Genomic DNA, 26,435 nt, shown 5'->3' on the forward strand with positions numbered 1-26,435 from the left:
ACAAAATGTGGTGTCAGAAGTAGTGTCGAAATAGAGTTTAGAGTTTTAGCTCATGAAATTTGCGAGGGCATATGAATCAAAAGAATACATAAAGAATTGAAGATTCATTTGAAGACACAAATACGAATTTCTTATGACAATAAAGCCACTATCTCTATTACCCATAATCCAATTCTACATGATAGAACAAAACATCGAAGTTGATAAACATTTTATCAAAGAGAAGATTGAAGTAGGAGCAATACACATTCCCTCTCTCGCTACATCAGATCAAATTTCTGATGTACTAACAAAAGGTCTTCCAAGGAAGCTCTTTGACATATTAGTTGACAAGCTGGCAATGAAAGACATCTTTAAGCCCTTTAAGCCAACTTGAGGACGTGTTAGAATTTATATTATTTATAAATATTTGTGTATAAATATTAATTCTCAATTATTTTTTTATTATTGCTTTTTATTCTTTTCCATTTTTGTAAGAGGTGTTTCTCCTATATAAGAAGTCCTAAATTGCACATGTTCAATAAGAAAAAAAAAAAATTACTCCCTCAAATTTAAGAATATTTCACTCATATATTCTATTGTGTGAAAGTATATACTAATTTTACCGCTTGTGTGAACATTTGTATTTTGTCTATTATACTACAGAAAATTGTAGAATACATGTCAAGATTTTAAGTTGACATCTCAATAAAGTGTTGAAAATTTGCAAAACTATCCAAATTAATAAATTATTAAACAAAAATTTAAGTAAATAAAAATAATAAAGACTTATCAAATATCTTGACTTAATATCTCAACTCTGCCCACCAAACACATTACATTATTTCGTAATTCAAAGTAACAATTTTGCACTTTCCTAATGGGCGGTTATTGTGGCCTTGGTAAATATATTTAGGTTAAGAGTATGCTTTTCCTTAATAAACAAATTTTTATTTATTATAAGAAAAAAATGCTAAAGCTAAGCAATCGCCGTCCCTCGACGTCTTGCAACTGCAGTAACCAGTTCCTTGGAAGCTGACCGCCATAGCCAAACAATGGCTTCCAGGTTCTCTAACCCATCAACTTTCTTCCTTTCTTCTACTCAACTTTTGAATGTTTGCTTATTTCCCTTTTTTTCTTTTTCTCATAATCAGGCGATTGAGAGCTTTCAAGCGATGGATGACATCCCAAGGCATACAATGCAGTGATGCTCTCCAATTCACAGATAGCCGCGACAATGGAATCGCTGTTAAAGCTTTGTGCGATTTGCGGGAAGGCGATGTTGTTGCTAACATTCCTAAACTTGCTTGCCTCACTGTCAAAACCACCAGTGCTTGTTCCATCATAGAAGAAGCCGGTTTGGGTGGCTATTTGGGGCTTTCGGTCGCTCTCATGTATGAGAGAAGTTTAGGGGAGAACTCTAATTGGGCTGGCTATCTCCAGCTTCTGCCGGATAAAGAGTGCTTACCCTTGCTTTGGTCTCTGGAAGATGTGGACCAGTTTCTTTGTGGAACCGAGCTACACAAGGTAAAGTCCATTCCTTTTTCTCGGATTATTTTGGTTGTGCTGTCTGTTAGGAAGTTAAATGTATGGAGTTAAATCTCGCGGGACAAGTGTGTGTAATGTTGCAAGAAAATTCTTAGAATATTAAATTTTAGGTAGGAGTTATTAATACTAAAGGATTTAGTTTGGTGAAATGTGTAACTGTGTATTGCAACTCGGGACGGAGCCATATGATGTGGAAGTCTCACGTACGGTTCCCTGAGAAGGGAGTGGCTACCTATTGGATCCCGAAATCGACACAGGTGGGTAGGTAGAGAATAACTAGGGGCTTGAGACAACTTTCTCTAAGGAACTCGGCAAAATAGCCCCAGATCGAGTAATCTCCTCCTTTATCGAAGAATAGGTATTTCTAGTTTTGATGGTCCAATCATTGAGCCCAAAATTTTCTACAATAAAATTAGGTAGGTTCTGCCATCTCCCATCTATTTATTTATTTTTATTTAGTTATTCACTAGAGCAATTATGATCTTGAAGTTGATCCGAGGCAAGTGTTCAGATCTATCATGACATAGTCTTAAAATCAAATCTATGGAAGCATTGGTTTATACATTCCTCTTAGTCTCGACGTGGTATTCCACCCCTTGCTTGCTTTTCGTAAGCAGGCCCGGACTTTTTCCAGCCTAGTTCTCTTACCTGCCCCGTAATTTGTTGAATTAAGGGACCTTTAAATTTTTTTTTTTTTTTTTTGCGATTCATCTGCACCAACCGATTTTTCTCTTACCTGCCCCCTCTCTTACAAGGAAATTCCTACCATTTTCAACTTTCTCCTTCTTTCAACAAATTTGATTACTTAGTTCATTCTGGTTCTAGTTCTCTTGGTCCTGTGGCGGTAAGTAATGAAAAGGTTCACGCTTTACTTCCCTCTAAAGCATTATATCCTCTTTTTTACAGTTAGAGAAAGGAATTGGAGAAAGGAGCAGTCTTCTGTAAAGGAACTTTTAAAGATCAATCTGAATGCTATTGAGGAGTCTTGTGCATGTTTGACGTCTCTTAGTAGTAGATTCTTAGTCGATGGACAAACCACACCCATTGCCTCATGTTATGAATTTCAGCCAATCGGTTATTAATATTCCAAGATTAAAACTTCCTTTGTTAAAGGGGTTTCTAGCTATTCAACCCCTAAGGAACATCTTTCTATTTACAGTTGAGATGGAGAATCGATGGTTAGTGAGGAATTTGTGGATTCTCAGACACAATTAAAACATGTTGATGATAATTAAGAGGTTTACTTCACATATGGTTCGAGACCTAATTTTTCAAAATGGTGAAAATGATCAAGCATGTAAGTCACCCATTACTCCTGCCAAATTCTCTTCTTTGAGTAAAAAATGTGGTTTGCAGCTGAAATCAATACCACGTTGTTCTTCATTAGTTAAAGCCTAACTGGGTAGTTTTGTCCAAGGTGGAACTAATATTGTGGAATACTCGTGAGCTTGAGATAAGTGTTTTTAAAAGTCCACCCAGATGCGTTTAGGCCATAGGCACAACGTGAGGCGCATGACTTATGTGAAGCCCAAAGGCCCAAAGCCCTGGCCTTGGGCTTTTTCATTATTTTAAAAAAATAATAATAATAATTATGCTATTCCCTTTTTATTAACTAAAAAAATAAAACTTACTAAGGCTAAATGCAAAATTCATTGTGTTCAGGAATTTTTTTTTTTTTCTTATTCTCACTTCAACTATGCACTCTCTTTTTTATGAAGGACTTTTATATATGCACTACACAAAAAAAAGTCTGCCTTTTCTTTAGTCTTGTGCTTTAGCCCTAGAAGACTATTATGTTTTATTTCGCCTTGAGCTTTAAAAAACATTGCTTGAGACTTATCCTTACTCTTTTTCTTTAAAGAAGTTATGTTTTCTGTAGCAGTTCTCAAGCTTGGAAGTGGCAGCTAAATAGCGGTTGGTTTGATTTGTCGGTTTTCTCTAAAATTAGAAGTCTCGGTTTCCTCATTGTATTCGAGATATCTACATCCAATTTTGGTTTGGTCTTCGTCCTCTAGGATACATTTTCATGTTCTTGGTTTAGCTCTATTTGCAGGCCTTTGATTTTTACAACATATTCAAGGATTATTTTCCTTAGTTGCTCACTGGTCTTTTGTTGCCATTGGATTTCAAGTTTTTGTGATCTATAGCAGTGGAATATTTGGAATTGTTTAATTGTATCACAGTATTATTGTCTTCTTTTGGTTTACTTTGTTTCTCTCCTCTCTTGAGGGTTATTGTATCTTTGAGCATAATTCTCTTTCATTTTCTCACTAGAAAGTTTTGTACTTTTTTTTTAAAAAAAAAAAAAAAAAATCATGGGGTTGTTTCTTGGGTATTTCTTGTGGACCAGTTCTTTCAATCAGTTATCATGGTTTAGGTTGAAAGGGTTCTGCATCTCTATTTCTTTCATTTCATTGTTGCTGGTCGTTATTTGGCTGAATAGTCATTGCATCCGTTCTCTCAGTCATAGCCTTGAACATTTTGTGAAGTTCAAGCCGGCCGTTTCTCAATTCTTCCATGAATTCCGGCTCTAAAGAAGTGTAGAGAATAATGTCTCGGGGGAAAGGATTCCGACTTCATCGATGGACTATGTTATGCCAACACTACGCCAACACCAGAAGTGACGAGAGCCTTCTTTACTGCTATTAGGTTCTTTCGTCAAGGGCACTTTAATTCCAAATTTGTGTTACACAAATTAATTCTTGAATCATATCTTTATTGAATAATACCTTAATTACAATCTAAAGGACCCCTAAATAAAGATAGTAGTGAGGATATTATGGACTCTCAGGCACAAGTATATTTTATTAATGATAATCCAAAGGTTTACTTTACAGACGGTTTTAGTACCTTGTTTCAAATAGTGAAAATGTTCAAGCAGAAAAGTCACCCATAATCTTGCCGAATTCTTTGTTCTGATGGAAAAATGTGGTTTCCAGTTGAAATGAATTCCACATCGTTTTTAATTGAAGTCTAGCTAGGTGGTATGGTCCAGGGTTGAAACTAATATTGTGGAGTTCTCATGATCTTGAGACTGAACCTTAACTTTTTTCTTGTAAGAAAGTTGTGATATTTTTCCTAGTAGTTATGCAAGCATGGAAGCGGCGGTCTAGGAGACTTGTTTTGTAGTTTGGAGCTCTCACTTTTGGTCTTCAAGGACATTTTCCCTCATCTACTTGTTAGTCTTTAGTTGCCATTGCCTTTAAAGTTTTTGTGATCTATGGCTTTGGGTTTATTTTCTTTTGTTGGTTTGCTAGGTTTTAAGAGTTTGTTTTTTAGGTGTTTTCTTTTCATTATATCTCAATAGTATTTTTTACTAATTTTTTTCTCAGTTTCTCTCCTCTCTTGAATGTTAATGTATCTTTGAGCATTCGTCTCTTTCAATGAAAATTTTTGTTTCTTTTTTCCAAAAGAAAAAAAAAGGACCTCTAAATAAAGGCTTCAAACTAGCTTTTAACCCAAGGTAAATATGCTTTACTTAGGGGCAAACAATTAAGAGACCTGCTGTAAAAAATAAAAGAACACAGTCTATCCACCTTAAACTAACCCATTGTAACTACTAGAACAGGGGAAACAAGCCAAAAACAAATTAGTTCCCTAGCCAAGTCAGTAACCTAACCCCTGTACTACACCGCCATTCTTATCGTCAATTTCTACATCATTATCTTGGGAGATATTCTGATTCACAAGAGGATTTCAACAATCGAGTTCTCGATTTTTTAGGCTAAGAGAAGGTGATGAAAGAAGCTTTTGATATTCTATTCATTTGCGGTGGTCATGGTCAAGGCCTGAAGGGTGATTACTATATCTTTCCTTAGTGTTCTATTAGCGGGAAAGAGCAATGTATATGAGATGATTCAAAAGTCCCCATTGCTTTTATACAAGTTAAATTTTATATAAAAAATCTGTTGAACATTCCAGCCAGAATGGTTTAATTAGTGAAAGGAAATACTCAATATCATATGGCTTTGTTTAATGCGTTTTGCTCATCTGACTTGTCTGTCTCAAAGCCTCATCCTATTATACTATCTTCCATCTTTTTACTGGCTACTTTGTTCACTTCTTTGTAAATTTTGGCTGCTTAATTTTCTCTATCAATGTTCTCTTGGAGTTATTTTTCTTACTCTTCTTTGGGATTTATGTACTTTGAGCATTAGTGATAACACTTAGAAGATGAAAGGATATTCCCTTGGGGGAATGAGCCACTCAAGTGTTTGGAAGCCCAAGAAGCGTCTCTTCACATCCACATTTAATGAGCAGCCCAAACGTCACCCTCATTTGGCGCACGTCAGCTCGTGTTCCCCCTTCTCTCTCCTCTGTGCTGAACTATAAAAGGGTTTAGAAACCATTTCTCTCCTCTCCTTCTTCCCCAAACCCTCAATTTCAGAAATTCTTCAGCCCCTCGCTGTCCGACTAGACAACTCCTCTGTTCATTCAAATCCCTCTTTGTTATAACATCAATTTGTGCTTCATCTACTTCCAATCCAACTTTGGACACCTTGTGTCTTAGAACAACGCCTTCAGTCACCATAAAGTGACATTTTTCCAAATTCAGCACTAGATTTGTTTCCTTGCATCTTGTGAGAACAACCTCTAAGTTGTTTAAGCAGGATTGATAGGAATCCCCAAAAACTGAGAAATCGTCCATAAATGATGAAGAATTCTCTCTCGAGCTTGGTCTTCAACAACTCTCCTTGATCAACGATGACAATGATTCTTTTCCTCCTATTTCTTTCTTGCAACGGCAGAGCAACTATGATCAAAGTTCTCTGGTTTCTCTCAAAAATTGTCTCCTTTCTTTGTCTGCAAGTCTTTTTATTTATAGGCGTTTTCCTCATCGACTTGTGACAAGACAGCATTAATTTCCATGTCTTGGTCAGCCGCCTGCCAGTTCAGATGCTTTTCAGACGCCGCTAGTTAGATGCCCATAGTTGCAAGTGGTGATTTGACAGAAAAGGCACGAGCCAATGTATCTTTTCTGCATTGGACAACTTCGGATGCATGCCCTTGCGTTAACTTGGCTTGCAACACTTCGTGAATTTTCTTGAAATCTTGTAATAAGATGTGTTAGTGAAGCAATTTTAACAAGAAGTATGCTTTTGCAAGAGTTAGTGATGTGTTTGAAGAATTCCATGCATTTTCCCTTAAGATGAATGTGTTTTTATCATTAAGAATCCTAATTCTTCCAACTTTTAAGAGATAATAACTTGTATTTCTACAAGTTATCAACTAGACTCTTTTTATTTCCATTAATGAAAACTTTTGTTTCATTTTTTTAAAAAAATAATGTCCTGAGGCTTTGTTTTCACTTACTTGAAGTATTCTTCTTCACTATTTTGTTATTTTTAGTAATGAAGTTTTCATAATGTAATGATGTAGTGACTGTTAAGTGGTAATCTATGTAGATGATTTTTCTTACACTTGTAGGCAGACGGTGAAAGAAGACAAGACTCTTATGTATGAGGACTGGAAAGAGAATATTCTACCTCTTATGGAGTCTGCACCTTTGATTTTCAGTCCAGAATTTTTTGGTGTCGAACAATATTTTTCTGCAAGGAGCCTCATTTCTTCTAGATCTTTTGATATTGATGACTTTCATGGGTTTGGGATGGTCCCTTTGGCAGATCTGTAAGTTAATTTATCTTCTATTTTGTTATCAGTATATATACTTACAATTTTCAGTTCTATGCTTTGCTTACCTATGGCCACTAGAGTGAGGGAGAGATACTTGACTTCTTGAGAGTCTGGCCAAATGGTGACTATTTTTTCTAACTAAGTAGTATCAAACAGAGTTGCTTGAGTCCTGTCATAGGACATGATGGGAATATCCTTAAAAGAAAATAGTGAAGAATGTCCTGTTATCATATAGTTACTTAAGCCGAGCTGAGCTGAAGCGCCAACCTAAGAAGTTACTTGTGTATCCTGAAAAGAAAATACATGTAGAATTTGAAAGGAGAACACTAAGAAAAAGTCTTAAAATGAACTGAGCTGAAACAATCTAACTGAAGAAGTTGCTTGTTGTGGATGAGCCTCAGCCACTTCAACTGCAATAAACCACAATAATTTTGATTTTGGAGCCAAGAGTGACTTGGAGATCCATTGGAGAAAATTGACTTTGAAAGATAAAATGTTTTGATTTCTCACTGAATTATGAAATCCAGGTTTAACCACAAGACAAATGCTGAGGATGTACACTTTACCTTGGTGTCTTCTGACCTTGAATCTGATAATAGTACTTCTCACCTAAATGATGTGCATCCATACGACGAGTCCAATTGCTGGAATTCTTCTCTGGATAAAGTAGGACCAGATTCTCTTGTAACTGAGGCAAACAATGTTGATGATACTGACTCAGACTCTTCTGATCTCGAAGGTGATCCTACAACACTCGAGATGATTATGGTAAAGAATGTCAAAGCTGGCAGTGAGGTTAGGATTCGGTCTTTGAATGATTTTTGTTCCCTTCATATAGATGTAGCCAGAATTAGTCTAAGGGTGTTTGGAATAACTTTTCCTTTTCTTATGCTGCACATTAGGTGTTCAATACATATGGATCTTTAGGAAATGCTGCTTTGCTTCACAGATACGGATTTACGGAGGCAAATAATCCATATGATATCGTGAACATTGATTTGAAGCTGGTTATTGATTGGTGTTCATCTCGATTTTCCAGGCGGTATAGTAGAGCAAGAGTATCATTATGGAAAAAGTTGGAGTATTGTGGTTGTGATAATGAAAACATTGAATATTTTGAGATATCACATGATGGGGAACCACAAACTGAACTGTTGATATTAATATACATGATGTTGCTATCAGATGATGCATTTAATCACTTTGATCTAACTACATCAGTATCTAAGAATTTTGCTGGTCTTATGTTGTATGAAAAAGGAAAGAGCATTTGGATTGAAGATTCGAAAATTAGGAAGGATGTTTTGCTGACCAAAGATGTCCGCAAAACTCTCGTGTCACTTGCAGATATGCGTGAAGCTTTATATGGTTTGAGTTGTTTGGAAGAAGACCTTGAGATGGTGTGTCGCATACAAGATAGGAAGTTATATCATTCTTTGGCGTTGCGTGAAAGTGAGAGGACGATCCTAAAAAATCTCAGATCTTATGCTGCTATGGCTGGTCAGTTATCAATTAGTGAAAGGCGATTGTCTTTGAGGAAGAACACTTGAACATGTAATTTCTTAATTTATCAGTTCATTCATCTCCAAATTTCACCCACAATCACTTTGTTTTTCACTTGAGTCATTGCACTTGTCACGACTCCTTGGATCTCCAACTTTATTCCTAATTTTGCTCATTAGTGATGCTAATTCATGGGAGTTAACGTTAAGCCGTGTAGCTTGTGTAGTAGCTATCCCCACTTTCAAAAGACAGAAGACTATTCATTGATTTTTTGTTTGTGTTTGTTTATTGTTTGTGTTCATCTCCCACAGTCGATTTTTTTTTTTTTTTTTAAAAAAAAAAAAAAAATTTAGATTGCGGGATTTTTGTGTCATGGTCACTTGTAAAAGAGTTTATTTGAAATTTAAGTATTTTAAACTATGAAAGCAAAAAAATAAAAAAAAATAATAGTCTATTGACCCAACCCAACCGAACTTGAAGTTAAGGGGTTGGGTTGGAGGCCCTTTAGGTGCTTTTGGGCTGTCATTTCAATCAATCTAAAATTTTCAATTGGTCCAAAAAACTCCCTTAATCCAATCTGTGTATACCCCTAAGATTTTATTATACTTCTTACATGTAGATTGATAAACTAACTTGGAATTACATTTATTTATTTCATTTGGGCCTCCAAACATAAGTCATCCATACAAAATCTCAAGAGTGTTTAGTCAAGAAGTTGGGAGGTAGGAGTTTGTAAACTCAACTTCTTGTTTAGCCCAAGGAGTTGGTAGATCTCACTATTAAAAAAACATCAATTTTATATTTCATCTTCTTACATTGTGGGCCAAAGAGTTTATAACTCCATTGACTTCATAATTTCTTGCTTCTCACTATTCCACTCCTTACCCCAAATACCCTAAAAGTTTAGAAAAGGTTTATGATCCAAAAGAACGAAATCAAGATCATAATTATAAAAAAGAATAGTAGTCAAAGGTCCAAAGGAGCCATCAACCTTTACAACCTTAGTTCAACATGAGGGTAAAGGATTAGTACATTAGATCTTTTGATTGGCATAAGTACTTTAAGCATTTTTGCGGTGTAACAAACTATACTGAAATCAAGAAATGTTGTGGTGAATGGTGATTACAAGAAATATCTTCTCATCTATTTCTCTACATGATATTTTGAATACTTCAATTCCAGGGGTCGTTATTTGGCAGCTCATCGTGAGCTCAAAATTAAACTCATAGAAAGTTACACCAAATAATAAAATAAAATATTTCAAAAAAGTTAAAATAATGTTGAACAATTTAGTTAAATGTACAAAAATAGGTACACTCCAAGATACACCAAAATCAGCATTATACTCGAGTTTGTTTTTGGGGCTTTTATGAAAAGATGAAATAGGCCATCATTTCAGTCGAAGATAATGGTCAAAATATAAGACTGCTTCCAAAGGGGCTGCTTCATCTTGATGCAGACAAGCTTGCATGTTGAAGCTTTTTGAAAGCAAGACTATTTCATAAATATATAATTTAAAATAGTTATTCGTAATAATATTGTTCAAAATTGCATTTCTTTTTCTTTTCTTTTTTTGCAATTCATAACTGTGCCATGCATTGTAGATTAATTATAATATCCAAAAAAGTTTGGAAATGTAATTTGATCAAAATCTCTTCCTCTATTTTCTGGATGATTACAAACAGAATCCAGATGGAGGGACTGTTTGGTTGCCTATGCATTCAAAAACAAAAATTATCTACCAGATCCTTTTCGGGGGGCTTCAGAGCTCAATTGAGATCAACTGTTAATGGTAACAAAAAAAAGTTGATTTCACAAATTAAAATGAGCATGAAAGCATTTACCAAGCGGCTTACATGGCAAAACAAAGCCTGCGAGAAATTAGTCACATCTCCATAGAGGAAGGTCTTGCAGAGGCGTTCGACTTCTTCTCTTTCCTTTTCTTGCTCCCATTTTTATTCGTCTTCTTTTTCTTTGGTTCCTCAATTGGTTGTGTGCCCTCTAAATGTAGTCGAATAGCTCTCAATGGGTCTGCCTGAAATACAGGGTGATTAAGAACAGTACTCATTTGCTTTCTCTCCTTCAACCTGTTAAAATGAACCCATCATCACAATATACGTAAACAAGGATAAATTTTAAAACATGTCAAATGATGGTAACAAGGAACTTACATAAACTTTAGCCTAGACTTGCAATTTAGTTTTGACTCGGCTGCAGAAGGTTTTTGTTTAGGCGCCAATCCAGGAAGAAACTCGGACAAAATAGAAAGATCAAAAGCCTTCAAGTCTCTTTTACGTCTTCGATAGCTTTTCTTCTATTACACAATCAACTTTAGTAAAATACTAAAAGGGCAAAATAGTATGCAACATGTACAAGAATACTTTATACAAGGAATTAGAATATCGAACTAATCAAATAACAAATCAAAATGCTCCCATTCTAACCATTGACAATCACTTCATACTATAGAAGCATCAATAATAGTTGTAACTAAAACAATTATTTTCAAATCTTAAAATTTAAAAGTAAAGTAGAAAGATTGAGGCGCTCCATGACAAATTTTTCATTGTAGAGGAGGAAAATTCAAGGGTATTCCTTGTAACTATGTTCATGTGGTTCCATGATCAATTTATGACCTTGCGACGTTCGGTTATAGGAAACGGAAACTTGGGCTAATTTTTACAGATACATAATCTCTTTGCTGAACCTAATATTTATTGTGCTTATCACCATGTGCCGTACATTGAGATTTCAAGAAAATTATAGCTACAGACAGTTTAAAAGATAAAAGGAGAAACAGAAAATTGTTCAAGAACTATTCACTCACATAATAAAAATAGAAGAGTATTAAAAGCCATCAATAACAAAAACTGAAAAGAAATAACAAGAAAATTGAATAGCCATACCCAATGAAGAAATATAAAGCTATGTGCAAAGTAATGGAATAAATAATTTTACCTTACTAATAGTCTTTTGAGCATTCAAGGTAGAAATAGTTTCTCCAACTCCTGCATGTAGCCAGCCATATTTAGGATATGATATCACAAACAACACTCAAAAACAAAAATAAACATCCCAAGAGTTGAATTGAAAATCCTAAACAATAAAACTCACTCTCATAAAACTGGACCTTCTTTTCAAATTTGCGTTCAGCTTTAGATTTCGAATCTGACCTTCATGGACAACAGACAAGAAAACTTAGGATTGACGAAAATGAAATAAGAAGCTACACAAAAGAGAGGAAAACTCAAAGCATGCAGCCATACCGAGAGACTGGTTTGCCCATAACGACAACTTGCAAGTTTTCAGGTTACTTGAATCAAAAGAAGGAATTCTTCACCAATGTTCCAATTGAAAATTCCTGTGCATAGATCACAAAATAGGAAGAGCACAAAAAACATTAAGATTTTAAAGCATGCTATTACCAACTGAACCCTGCAAAACAGCCCGACACCTTGCTGTCTATTAGTGTCTGAATAGGCCCAAACCTATAGATTTGAAGGCGTTAGGGAGTGAGTAACGCTAATCTCTAGTCCATCGAAGTGGGTCAGAACCAAACCTTGTCGGAATGAGGAAAACTCGCTGTAAACCGCCGAAATCGCGTGGGTCACGTTGGTTTGCTGCTGCTGCCGAGTGAACCGCCGTTTGTACACGGAGGCGTCGCCGGGAACCGCCACGAGTCAGGTTCTTGGGTAGAAGCGTCACTGTTTGCAAGGCACTGTTGCCGGAACTCACGCGTTTGTCGTGGGTCGCATGCGCCGCTGCACGCTGAGGAGGCAGTGCGTCGCAGCCTTACACCGCCGTTGGCGGCTCGTAAGGGGCGTCGTGTGATCGGCGGAGTAGGAAGGCTGAAGGTGGGAGGGCGCTGCGGTTGATTGAACAAAACGAGGGGCTGATACACGAAGAAAGCACCCAAGAGAAACCCAATCTTATCCAAAATTCCACCGCAAGCCAAGATCCGACGAACGGTGGAGGAGGAAGGCAGTGACCGATGGAGGACAGTGGCTAGGCGTCGAAAATGGACGGTTAAAGGACTGTGGAGCAGATCTGTCGACGGCTCGATGGCTAGAGGCGGCGCGGTGACCGGCTGCGTGGTTCGGCGTCGATACGACGACGACTGGGTTATTCTCTCAGACGGCGGACACGAGGAGGCTGACGGCGACAACAGAGAATCGACGTTGATGGGCTTCGCCTTGACGATCGAACGGACTGGAGGTCTTCGAGCTACGCGACGGTTTCGAGCGACTAAGGCTAAAGATCTTCGAGCGGCGCGATTAGGGCTCGACGAAGGAAGAAAAAAAACGAAAATGGGTTATTTAGATAGGGGTGGTTTTAAAAGTTAATTGGAGAAAATAGGTGGTTTTGAACTTATTTAGTGTTTTTTTTTTGTAATATTTTATTATTTTTTTAAGTCTTGTATGTCGCATTTAAAAAAAAAATTAAACCGATTCCTTGAGAATATTTTATTTAGTTTCTTTCCCTCCATACGCCGCATTAATCGCACTTAGTAAACTATGCGATCGTTGAATAATTATACACGATCGTACACAATCACTTAGTAAATTATTCACGATCGTTTAGTAATTATACACGATCACACACAATCGTTTAGTAAATTACTATACGGTCATTTAGTAAATATACACGATCGTTTAAAAAAAAAAGTAAACTATGCGATCGTTTAGTAATTATACACTATCGCATACAATTACTTAGTAAATAATCCACGATCGTTTAGTAATTATACACAATCGCACACAATCGTTTAGTAAATTACTATGCGATCATTTAGTAATTATACACGATCATTAATGCGTCATTCAAGAATATTTTATTTAGTAAATTACTATGCGATCGTTTAGTAATTTATACACGAATGCACACAATCACTTAGTAATTTATACACGACCGTTTAGTAATTTATACACGATATTTTAGTAATTTATACACGACTGCTTAGTAAGTTATACACGATCGTTTAGTAATTTTAGCACAAATTTATCTAAACGAAAACTAAACGGTCATGTAACAATTAGGTAAACGATCACTTAGAATTATCTAAACGATCGCTTAGTATTATCTAAACAATCGCTTAACAAAACCTAAGCGATCGCTTAGTATTAGCCAAACGATCGCTTTATAAATTAGTTCACGATTGCATAATGGATATCTAAACGATCGCTTAGTATTAGCTAAACGATCGTTTAGTATTGTCTAAACGGTCGAATAACAAAACCTAAGTGGTTGCTTTATAAATTAGTACACGATCGTGTAATGGATATCTAAACGATCGCTAATAGTTAGCTAAACGATCGCTTAGTATTATCTAAACGATCGCTTATTATTAACCAAACGATCGCAGAACAGTTAGCTCAACGATCACTTAGTATTCTTTACATGATCGCTTAACAAAACCTAAACGATCGCTTAGTTTTATTTAAACAATCGCTTAGTATTAGCCTCGTAGGTCACATTTAAAAAAAAAAATTAAATTAGTCACGCGCGTGTCAGAGTGAGTTGTCAACTCACTCTGACGCGCCGCGATCAACAGACGCATTCTGACCGTTCTAACCAAATTTGGCATTTTCCCCCCGTTTTAGCGTAAAAAATCCCATATTTTATCTTCATTCCCACCGTTTTCATCTTCTCTTTTCACAAATTTCTCTTCCTTTACCGATTCCATCTTCTTTTTCACAGATCTCATCCTCCTTCACTGATTTCAAAGATGGGAAGTAACGCCATTGATCTACAATTGGATAAACAAATCATTGATAAATGAACAATCGTGTATAAATTACTAGAAGATCGTGTATAACTTACTAAGCGATCGTGTATAAATTTTAAAGCAATCGTATATAACTTACTAAGCGATCTTGTATAATTTACTAAGCGATCGTGTATAATTACTAAGCGATCGTGTATAATTACTAAGCGATCGTGTATAATTTACAAACGATCGCATAGTAATTTACTAAATAAAATATTCCCGAATGACGCATTAAACGATCGTGTATAATTACTAAACGATTGCATAATAATAATTTAAACGATTGTGTGCGATAGTGTATAATTACTAAACGATCGCATAGTTTACTTTTTTTTAAAACGATCGCATAGTAATTTACAAACGATTGTGTGCGATCGTGTATAATTACTAAACAATCACATAGTTTACTAAATGATTGTGTGCGATTAATGCGGGTACGGGGGAAAGAAACTAAATAAAATATTCTTGAGGAACCGATTTAATTTTTTTTTTAATGCGGTGTACAGGGCTAAAAAAGAAATAATAAAATATTCCATAGTGCGTATCTTCAAGACGCATTCAGATGGGGATAAAAAAACCACCCTTTTTCCATAAATAAGTTCAAAACCACCCATTTTTCCCAATTAACTTTTAAAACCACCCCCTATCTAAATAACATGTTATTGTAAATAATATGTTTATGAAAAATGTATATAGGGAATTTGTCTGGATGACTCTATTTAAGGACTCATTTGAAATTTGGCCTTGCTTAGAAAAATGCTCGAAATTTAACCTTCTATTGATGTCATCCACATGTGAAAGTATCACAACAAAAATTTTTCCCTAATTTTTCTTTTCATTTGTTCAAATTCTTCCTCACATTTTCTTGCTTCCGCTCCTCGTTCCCCACTCCTATTCATCTCTCCTTTGTCTTGTTTTTCATCGGATATTCCTGGAACATTTCTCTTAGGGAAAAAACTGCAAAACAAATAATAAAGAGAAAAAAACGAAAAAAGAGGAAGAGGGCGACATAAACAGAGATCGTCGGAGAAGAAAAAAAGGAAATCACCGAAAATGAGAAAAGGAAATAAAAGAAGAAGAAAAGCAGAAAAATGAAAAAAAGAAAAAGAAAAAGTGTTGCAAAAGAGAGGAGGAAGGAGGAAGAAGAAAGAAAGGTTAAAGTGGTAAATTCACATCGTGATGACATCAGTAAAGAGTCAAATTTCATTTGTTTGTAAACGTGGGGCAAAATTTTGAGTGGACCCTGAATAGGTGCTATCCCTACAAATTTCCCTATCTACATCTATATTCTATACTATGGAAAAGGAGTTATGAGAGAGAAACATTTTGATTTCTCCTTTGATGGTTATAGGGATATATTAGCTAATTTTATGTTTAAAATCATTAAATAAATTATTTTGTCCATATTTTTTTAATATCACACACAAAAGAAAAAATCTAATTTTTATCCTACCAAATTTTCATTTCATTGTCTCTCTCGATTTATTTCTCATTTTTTGCATTTTTTATTCCTCTCTCACGTTTTTTCTTTTCTTTTTCGATTTCGTTAGTATCATTTTATTTTCTTTTTGCAGTTTTATGCCTGGACCTTAACGCCAACTCCAACTACTAATTCATAATTGGTAAGGTATTTTTTTTCTTGTTAAGGTTTTCTTTTTCTTTTGTAATCTATTTCTTATTATATGGTAAACGAATTGAGTATTGAATGTTTATGAGATTTGCCATGGAAAAGGAATCTCTATCCTCCACCAACACATTTACCTTCCTCACTCACCAATATTTTTTTTCTTTCCTTTTTATGAATACTCTTTATAATTGGGTGTGAAAATTAAATTTGATTAATTGTATACATTGAGTTTTGATTTTAGATTTAGACAAGACTGAATAACAAATTGTAAAATTTTCAAATAAAAGGAATTAAGATGTAAATTTTCCAACTCAAGATCAAACATACTTTGCTTAAGCCTTGCCAAACTAATTAGAATCCTAATTAATCGAAAATGCATAGAAAACAAATTTACTCCACACAATTTGACTAATCGTATTAAGTTGTAGGGATATGCAAGTATGAACAAACTAATTTCCATTGTCTAATTAATTTATTCAATACGGTTTCAAATCAAGGTCGATTAAAGTAATACTCATCGATGGTTGACTCATAATGAGCAAGTTAAACTAACCTTTTGCTTCTAGTTGATTTATTACTTTAATCAGGGACAAATCTAAAGTATGGAAAAGCCAAATTCACACCTTAATTTTCAATCATAGCAAGAAGAGACTAATCAAACTCAGTACAATCATATTGAAAATCGTAAACAAGGAGTTTGAATAATGTTGATCAGGAACAAGCCTTACAACTAAACCAAAAGAGGGAAAATAAGCAAACCAAAGCTAGAGTACTTAACTTAGCCACTAATCATCCTCAAAGCAAGCTATTGAGATTCAATGTTGACAAAAATGGAAGAAAAACTAACGTTCACAACGGAGAGGTGGAGATTACAAGTGAAGAAAATGGAAAAACGGCATGATAAATCGTAAAAACAACCTAATTTTTATTTATAGTAGGTTGGTGGCATCGCGATGCTAAGGCGCATGCACGTTTGTCAAAGTACATAGCACCGTGGTGCTGCACCAAAATCTAGTGCTTTTGGAAAAAGTGTCGCGTTCTGGTATTGTGGTGCTGAGCACTACATATCTAGGGGCGTTTTCGTCATTTTTCCTCCATTGAAGTCCTCATGTTCTTTTTAGCTTTTAATTGGTCTAAATTAACTCTGAACAGTCCATAATGGTCGATTTTACCTCCAAGGCGCTCGAAACCTATAAAACCAATAAATAAACACATTAAACACAGTAACGACCTTGAATTAAGCAGATCGAGATAACACATTTTCAGTGCTATCAATTAGTTGATTAATTAAATCATTAAATATGAAATATTAATTCCATTAGCTATTAAAAATTCAAGTTTATTATATGTATTCTTGAATAGTATGTAGTTGACATACAAAATGGTTCATATTCAAAAAATAACCTAAAAGATCTATAGTATATGGATAAGGTTAGACACCTTATCTTGGTGACACTACGGATATGACCCATTTTGTAATAGTAACAAATGGTTTGATCCAAACCATTCATGTGGAAACTGATATAAGAGTTGAATTAGTCAAACTTTTATTAAAACATAATGTACTTAGTTTCTTAAAGAGTTTAATAAACTTTGGAAATTTCACATTGTGTAAACTATCCAAACATAAGAGTAATGTTTGAGCAAATAAAATTAAAACTTGGATACGTGATTTAACTAAGTTTGTCTAAGTAATGAAACCCCTATTTTAAAATACTTAGTGGAAGAATAGAGGTATATAATATGTTGTCTCTCCTACGTTCTCTAAGAATTATAACATTTCAGAATTTGGGTATGTTAAGATGCATATGGTGAAGAAAATCCGAAAGGAATATATATGCTTAAAGGTATGCCTATATGTAGGCTGTCCTTAAGGAGGAAAAAATGGTCTTTTATGCAATCTTGAAAAAAATAATGTATTTATATGACAAGTATTAATTTTATAAGGAATGTCGAATAAAAGACTGCAAGCCTTTACTAAGGTTAAATAGTGTTGATATTTTGGTTCTAAGTAAACCCACTAAATAGTTAATAAGTGTTATTAACCATTTATTTACATTTGAATGTCAAATGAATCCTAATCAAACAAGATGAGCCTTCATCATAGTGGGAGAGTTATTGGAGAATTCAACCCTATGACTTAGTTGAAGTCAAAATTGTCATATTAGTTGACAAATTAAAGGCTTATCATCCTCAAAGTCGTGGTGAAGGATGTTGACAAGAATTGTAGGGTGAAAGTCATGAACTCAAGATAAAGTCTAGGTACTTCATCTCAGTTTGGATTTGTAGATTTTCTTGATGTGGTAAAAACCCTAGGATATGAATAGATCTACAAAAGAGACATGCATGTGTAGCTAAGAAGATATTGATCTTCAAAGTAAGGCTCATGGCAGAAGGTGAAACATGTTGAGAGAAATTAGATCATGGGTCAACTTTTTCACTCGTTGCCATTATGGAGTCTTTTGAGCATTGTTCGTTGTTGTATATGAGATATGTAAAATGAATGTTTAGATTCTTTTATAAAAAATATATAAGGAATGCATCTACACAGATAATATAGAGGAGTTCAACTTCCAAAGATCAAACGTAAAGAGTTTGCATCATTGTATATGTTCATTTGAGAAATGAATTAGACAATTAGATCTTTGAATATAAGATTTGATAAGAGTTATCATAAATCCATGACTTTGAATAAATATTAATGATCTTGTATAGATAAGAGGGTCATTAATTCTCAAATGGATATTTCTCATCTTTTATGTTAATGAAGTATTACTCATTACGAATGATGAAATATATCACAAAAACTTGACCACCTAACAAATTAAGGACAACGTTAAAGTGAGTCTCAAACATCTTACATTTAAAAAATGTTTGTTAAGTATTCGACGCACAATTTCAAAAGAATGATAACGTTCATTCTAAGGAGAAGTTAAGTTTAAGGAAAAGTATCCTAAGACACCTCAAGTGTTGAGGACAAATGATTAATTATCTTCTCTCTATATGAGATAATTAATACATAAACGAGACTTAACATACAATTGGTTAGTTATATCGGTTATATCAATTTGTGATCATTGAATACAAAATTTAAAACATTTTCAAAGTATCTATAGATAATGAGAAATTTTGTGTATAGTGTTAAGATATGATCTTTCACAAGATACACTAGGTCTTACAGATAGAGAAATTTATGTAAGATTAATTTTATCCTATGTGGTGGAGATTGGTACACAAGACATTTGTTTTTTCTTTTAAAAGAAAACTTTGTGTAGTCATAAAATATCCTTAAAAATTTGAAAGTGTTTTAGTTCTGGGTTAGTCTATCACACTTTATGAGATAATAATGGTGCAAAGACTAAGACTAAGGATATTAGTAAACACCAATATCTAGTATAAGACATACTGAGAGAAAGTATCATGGTCGTGATCAAGATGACTTTGAATGACGTATGGTTTGATTTATATAAAAGGACTCCTTAGGCTAAAGTGTTTGAGAGTCATCTAGAATGTCTAGGATTACGAGACATGTCCCTTCTTCACTAGGACAAGTGGGAGAACATGTTGGATATAGAGTATGCCATAGAATACATGTCTCACTGGCTTTAATGCAAGTAGGAGATTGTTAGGATTTATGCTCTAAAGCTTATCGTAATTAATTTAGTTATTAAATATACAATACTAAATTTCATTAACTGTTAAAAATTTAAGGTTATTATATGTAATCTTGAACAATATGTAGTTAACATACGATCATGTTCAAGAAAAAACCTAAAAGGTCTATAGTATATGGATAAAGTTGGCCGCCTTGTTCTAGTGACACAATAGATACGATCCACTTTGTAATAGTTAGAAATGGTGTGATTCAAATTGTTCATAAGAAGTCATGTGAGTGGAGGTATCCTATATAAAAAGTTCGTATAAGACCAGACTGTAAAATATTTAATCTTTCTTTGTAAATCTGTTAATGGATCATGAGATTATTATTTCATAGGATGATCATGTGCGACTCGATCTTAATCCTGAATGATTTATGAACTCATGTCTGTTGATAAGTTCTTTTTTTTTTCCTTCCTCTTCTCCTTCTCTTGCTCCTGCTCCTTCTTCCTTCTTCTCCTTCTGCTTCTGCTTCTTCTTCTTCTTGTCACACCCCTTACTGAGCTTATCACTTTTACCCGAAAGAAGGTGTGAAGACTTTTGTAATATCAACTATCCAACCACCTTGTTTAGACCAAACATATTCTTAAGCCAAAAACGTTTAGCTAGAAGGAAACTTATTTCATTTGAGATAATAATGTTCATACAGGATTAAGGTTACAATTCATGTCCAATTATAGTTCCAATTACTTACGTAACCTCTAGGAAGAAATGATTCCAGAAATCATTTTGTCGATAGACTTTAGTGGCTTTCCGTAATGTCCTTCTCCTACTACCTAGGGAGAGGGGACAAAACAAAATATTTGAGAAACGTGAGTTGGGAAGCCCAGTGAGTGGTGTATTTGTTGGGAATGTCCTAGAACTCACAGTTCGTAAATATTGGGAACATATTTTATTTATCAATAAAATTATCATTGAGTATTTCATTCAATAAAATTGTTATTGATATTGAATTCTATTATAAAAATCCAATAAAAAAATTCATGGCTATAATATGAATACTTTAACTTTACGTGGAGACATAAAAGTGGATCAAGTTTTAGTATATAGCCAAAATTGTCTAATTATAAATTACAACATGCTAAAGAAAAAGGTTTCAGAAAACCTCACGTTTGAAGACCTTTCTTCACGTTTTCCTTCAAACAAATCACGAACTCCTTGAAGACTTTATTCAAGAATAACCTCAAACATGAATGAACACTACCACGAATATTTCATTGGTATTCTCAGGGTGAGAACCCAGGAGTTGTGTGTTGGGGTTGATGCTTAAATCTCGTAGGGTTCTGTAGTTTGTAAACACTTGTATGAACAAACATTTTGTGATTTATAATATATGATATTTTATTCAATTCAGTCTATGAAATATGAGATATTTTAGTTGCATTAACCACAAACCAATAAACTAAGATCCATGGTTATCGTTGTAACTTAAGCATGTATGTGGAGACATATAAGTGGATCGTTCTTTAAGTGATAACCTAAATGGCCTGTAGTATATGGATAAAGGAGGGATACCTTATCGTGGTGACACTATGAGTGTGGCCCGCTTTGTAGATGTTACAAATATTGTAAATTGCTACAAATGATCTGATTCTGATCATTCATGTAGCAGACATGTGGGTGGGGATATTCTATACAAAGGAGTTTGTATAAGATCGGACCACAAAATGTTTAGTCTCGTTATATAACGCCGTTCAAAATTGAGATTTTAATTTCACTAGAATGACCATAGGTTGAAGAAACTCTTATCAAAGAAGAGACCCATGAGCGGAAGCACGATCGATCCAAATTCATTGTGACAGAATTACAAGTATTCGCAAACATGCAAACTAGTTATGCATTTTCTAACAAATTACAACATGCTTTAGAAACTAATAACAAAAGGGATGAGAGACATACCTTTGAAGAACTTTTCTTCTACATATCTCTCGCTCTTGTGAAGCACTGGTACATCAACCTTTCATTGTCGCTACAAATGTTCAGCCATTCTCTCACTGTCGCTTAGATCACGAACAAACTTCACCATGAACAACCTCTCGGACACCACCCCTTGGTAACCTCGGTATTCTTGGAGTGAGAATCCAAGAGGTGTGGGCTCTGTTGGATTTGATAGAGGGTTGGAGGAAAGAAACGATCGAACTTTAAGACCAAGCAAATGGGAAAATGTATTGTCTATCGTATAGACTTTGTGTGCTTGATCATTTAGTAAAACTAAGCAGGTACACGATTGTTTAGAAAAACAGACTTGATCATTTACACGATTGTTTAGATAATCTCGCTTGCCAGGTGATTGTTTACTAAACTACTTTACACGATCGTTTAGTCAAAGGCGCTAGTACACGATCGTTCAGGCTCTCGCTTAGAAGGCTATCATATAGTCTCTAGTTAGCTAAATGCTTAGTAGTGTACTTAATGAAGTGATTCTTTTCAAAATGAAAACATTTTTCATTTTATCCTTCAGTTATGAAAACTGAACATAACCTCCCACTTCCACGCATGGTTAAAGAAGAAACCACCAATAATTATCATATAATTGTTTTAATTATAAATGAATAAAGTAACTAACTTATCATATTATATTTATAACCTATAGTTTTAATATCACATCATATGTAATATTTAAACCAGTCCTTTTCTCCTTTATTTAATATAAATCATATTCATATGAAATTCCTCCATGTATCTCATACATCATATCAATTATATCATATATAATTGAACCTGTTTAATTATATTATATATAATCAAACTCCCTTTTGTCAATTTGAACACTTCAAACTGACCCAAAAACTAATTCTCTACTTGAATCCATTGAGCTACCAAAAGGATCTTGTGGACCTATAACTTGAAACTCTAATAGTACGTGAATAGCTAACTAAACTCTTTAATCACGAGATCCACCATCCATTAACTGCCGGACACTCCACTAAAGGCCAACAGTTGCACTCTTCTCACTACAGATATATTTTTGTGTCCATCGGATATAACCAATCAACAGTACGATAACTCTTCACAGATCGCTCGTAAGTACAGCTGAGCTAATTTAACATTTTGCCCCTGTAATTACATCTAACTTCTTAAGTACCATTAATTCCTCTATTGAACAATACATCATAGTCCTACTATGAGTGGACACCTCTCAGGCCATGAGAAGGTGTGTGGCGCCACATCATTCAAGCCCCAGAATCAGCCCTTAAGGGAGCAATCTATCTACTTACCCCTACTTTGGGGAAGAAGTGAATTCCATCTTGTATAGCTGCGTTCCCAGCTCCCCAATCAGACAAATCCCCAAAGTGGTAGGTTTGAGTCGGCAATCTGGCCACTCGCACCCTTACAAATCAAAGGACCGCCCTCATAGGCAGGAGTTCCCAACTCACTCAGAATTAAGGTCATGTTACCTATGGTCATCCTAGTGAAATGAAAGTCTCTATCATGAACGACGTTATATAACGAGACTAAACACTTCGTGGTCCGGTCTTATACAAACTCCTTTGTATAGGACACCTTCGCTCATATGTCTCCATATGAATGATCAGGATCAGACCATCTATAGCACATCACAACACTTGTAACTATCTACAAAGCGGGTCATGTTCACAATGTCACTAGGATAAGGTTTCTCTCCTTTATCCATATACTATAGACCATTTAGGTTTTCACTTAAGGCATGATCCACTTGTATGTCTCCACATACATGCTTAAGTTACAACGACAATCATGGATCTTAGTTTATTGGTTTGTGGTAAATATTTATAAAATATCTCATATTTCATAGGCAATAGTGATGAAAATATCTCATATTATTACATCACAAGCGTTTGTTCATACAGGTGTTTTCAAACTACGGGACCCTACGAGAGTTTAGGTCATCAACCCCAACATAGGTTGACCTTAATCCTGAGTGAGTTGTGAACTCCTGCCTATGAGGGTGATCACCTTTAATTTGCATGAGTGAGAGTGGCCAGATCGCCGACTCAACAAGTGTACCATTTTGCGGATTTGTCTGATTGGGGAGCTGGAAACTCAGCTACATAGGATGTAATTCATTCCTTCCCCGATGCAGGGGAAGTAGATAAATTGCTCCCTTCAGGGCTGATTTTGGGGCTTGAACAATGTGGCGTCATACCTTCTCTTGGCCCGAGAAGGGTTTAGTCATAGTAGGATTATGATCTATTGTTCATTAGAGGAATCAGTGGTACTGAAGGAGTTAGATGTAACTATAGGGGCAAAATGGTAATTTGGCCTAGCTATACTTACAAACAATTTGTGAAGAGTCATCGTACTATTGATTGGTTATATCCAATGGGAAGGGAGTTGTAACTCCTTTCGTTATTATCAAAATAATAATAATATAAATATAAATATGATAACTAACTTATCATGTTATACATATATATATTAAATTATATGTTATCAATTATAACATATAACTTATAGTTTTAATATTGTATCACATACAATATAAACTATAACTTCTTTTCTCTTTTATATGACATTTAATATAAATCATATTTATATTAAATTTAACAACTATGAATCTTATTCATAGAAACTATATTTGAATCTCATTCAAATATTTATTTCCATCCATTAAGCTATAATGTATCAAATACATTATGACAATTAATCACATATAATTGAAACAACTTAATTATATCATATATAATTAAATCTCTCGGTTAAATTGCACAATTCAAATTAATCCTATTGAGCTACCAAGGGGACTTCATGGACCTGTAGCTTGAAGCTCTAACATCACATGAATAATTAATTAAACTCTTTAATTACATTATTCACCATCCGTTAACTGTCGGGTACTCCACCAAAGACCAAAAGTTGCACTCTTTGCACTACAGATATAGTTCTTTGTCTATTGGATATAACCAATCAACATACGATGACCCTTCACAAATTGCTTGTAAGTACAACTAGGCCAAATTACCGTTTTGCCCCTGTAGTTACATTTAACTCCTTAAGTACTACTGATCTTTCTAATGAATAATAGATCATAGTCCAACTATGACTAAACCCCTCTCGGCCCAGGAGAGGGTGTGGTGCCACATTGCTCAAGACCCAAAATCAGCCCTTAAGGGAGCAATTTATCTACTTACCCCTACCTCGAGGAAGGAGTGAATTCCATCTTATAGTTTGTTCCCAGCTCCCCAATCAGACGAATCCCCAAAATGGTAGGCTTGTTGAGTCGATGATCTAGCCACTCTCACCCATACAAACCAAAGGACCGCCTTCATAGGCAGGAGTTCACAACTCACTCAAGATTCAGGTCATGTTACCTATGGTCATCCTGGTGAAATGAAAGTCTCTATTATGAACGGCGTTATATAATGAGACTAAACATTTCGTAGTCTGGTCTTACACAAACTCTTTTGTATAGAATATCCCCGCTCGCATGTCTATATATGAATGATCAAGATCAGGTCATTTGTAGCACTTTACAACAATTGTAACATCTACAAAGCGGGCCATACTCGTAATGTCACCAAGATAAGGTACCTAGTCTTATCCATCTACTACAGACCATTTAGGTTATCACTTACACATGATCCACCTGTATGTCTCTACATACATGTTTAAGTTATAAAGATAACCTCGGATGTTAGTTTATTGGTTTGTGGTTAATGCAACTAAAATATCATATATTTTATATATAATGAATAAAATATCATATATTTTATTAAATACGTAATGAGTTTGTTCAATAATGTTTACAAACTATAGGACCCTACAAGATTAATATTTACATAATGAGTTTGTTCAAAAGTCGTTTAATTAAATGCATTTTTGTGCATTAAAATGTAATGATGTTTATTTATGCTGAATATGGTGCTTTTATCACCATGAGAGACATTTAATTTCTCCAAAGAAAATTACTAAACTATCTCATAACATATGAATAGTTTTTGTAATTAGACATGTTTTCAAAAGTTGTTTTGAAAATATGGTTAGCATTAAATATATACATTTTTATGTGTTAAAGGTTAACACATTTATGCCAATTATAACTGGCAGAAATGCCAGTTATTATAAGCCTTTTATTTAGAATCATGAGGGCTAATAAGTAGAAAATGTGGCGATAATACTTAGAATTTGTGAAAAATTGAGTTTTGCGTCAATTAGCACCTAAATCCTCACTGATCCCAATATTATGCATTACTCCATGCCAAAGTGTCTATTTTTGTAGCTATCGCAGGAATCAAACGTATGTGTTTGAAATAAGCAATAAAAGACAAATGCATGCATTGAAGCCAGACGATCGCAAAGACAAACGCATGTGCTGAAGCCAGGCGATCGCAAAGACAAACGCATGTGCTGAAAGATGCGGTGATTGCATGCGTCCATTGCATGGAGGTTGAAGTAATTGAATGCGTCCATCGCATGGAAGTTGCTTTGATCAAGCGAATGTGGTGATCAATTGGAAATTGCGACCACAGAGTGACAACCATAATAGAAGGACGATCGCAAGATGGGTAGAACGCGTTGATGCTTCAGCTGAATCAAGCTCGGATGCATACCTTGGGAGTATCAACAAGATAAGATGATGTGACATTGCCCATACTGCAACAAAAGCATCAGTGAGCCATAACGCAATCATGATAGCTGTCGGTGTTTAAACTCTATAAATAGCCTTTTGGACCTTCATTTAGGCAGAGGTTTGTGATCACAGATTAGAGCTTGAACGAGATTTTCAATGAGAATTCTTCA

General features: G+C 34.8%; 2 protein-coding genes across 5 annotated transcripts; one reads left to right on the plus strand and one right to left on the minus strand.

The window, feature by feature from the left end:
* Window positions 1–912: 912 nt before the first annotated feature.
* Window positions 913–8,880, plus strand: LOC120074469 (N-lysine methyltransferase setd6). Its single transcript, XM_039027603.1, has 5 exons — window positions 913–1,045; window positions 1,134–1,506; window positions 6,959–7,155; window positions 7,689–7,956; window positions 8,064–8,880. The coding sequence occupies exons 1-5, from the start codon at window positions 1,035–1,037 to the stop codon at window positions 8,709–8,711; spliced, it is 1,497 nt and encodes a 498-aa protein (XP_038883531.1). The 5' UTR covers window positions 913–1,034; the 3' UTR covers window positions 8,712–8,880.
* Window positions 8,881–10,269: 1,389 nt separating this feature from the next.
* LOC120074596 (putative ribosome biogenesis protein slx9-like) lies at window positions 10,270–13,015 on the minus strand. Of its 4 annotated transcripts, none has more exons than XM_039027761.1 (6): window positions 12,224–13,015; window positions 11,931–12,152; window positions 11,779–11,837; window positions 11,623–11,672; window positions 10,836–10,975; window positions 10,270–10,751 (listed from the first exon to the last, which is right to left on the minus strand). In XM_039027761.1, the coding sequence occupies exons 2-6, from the start codon at window positions 11,948–11,950 to the stop codon at window positions 10,550–10,552; spliced, it is 471 nt and encodes a 156-aa protein (XP_038883689.1). In that variant the 5' UTR covers window positions 11,951–12,152; window positions 12,224–13,015; the 3' UTR covers window positions 10,270–10,549. The 4 variants fall into 4 exon arrangements, with proteins under 4 accessions (XP_038883689.1, XP_038883688.1, XP_038883687.1 ...); XM_039027760.1 differs by having other exon boundaries at window positions 10,836–10,978; window positions 11,931–12,025; window positions 12,153–13,011; XM_039027759.1 differs by having other exon boundaries at window positions 10,836–10,978; window positions 11,931–12,025; window positions 12,224–13,010.
* Between the last annotated feature and the right edge of the window lie 13,420 nt (window positions 13,016–26,435).

This window comes from Benincasa hispida, chromosome 3 (assembly GCF_009727055.1).
Source record: "Benincasa hispida cultivar B227 chromosome 3, ASM972705v1, whole genome shotgun sequence".
NCBI lineage: Eukaryota > Viridiplantae > Streptophyta > Magnoliopsida > Cucurbitales > Cucurbitaceae > Benincasa > Benincasa hispida.

Bases quoted from the DNA above. Each gene is read 5' to 3' on its own strand.
- LOC120074469 (XM_039027603.1), top strand. The intron at 1,507-6,958 runs GTAAAGTCCATT...ACTTGTAGGCAG, and splicing joins GTGGAACCGAGCTACACAAG to ACGGTGAAAGAAGACAAGAC. The intron at 7,957-8,063 runs GTTAGGATTCGG...GCTGCACATTAG, and splicing joins ATGTCAAAGCTGGCAGTGAG to GTGTTCAATACATATGGATC.
- LOC120074596 (XM_039027760.1), bottom strand. From the start codon at position 11,950: ATGGGCAAACCAGTCTCTCG. The intron at 11,838-11,930 runs GTATGGCTGCAT...TTGTCCATGAAG, and splicing joins ATGGGCAAACCAGTCTCTCG to GTCAGATTCGAAATCTAAAG. The intron at 10,979-11,622 runs GTAAAATTATTT...ATTGTGTAATAG, and splicing joins CTCAAAAGACTATTAGTAAG to AAGAAAAGCTATCGAAGACG.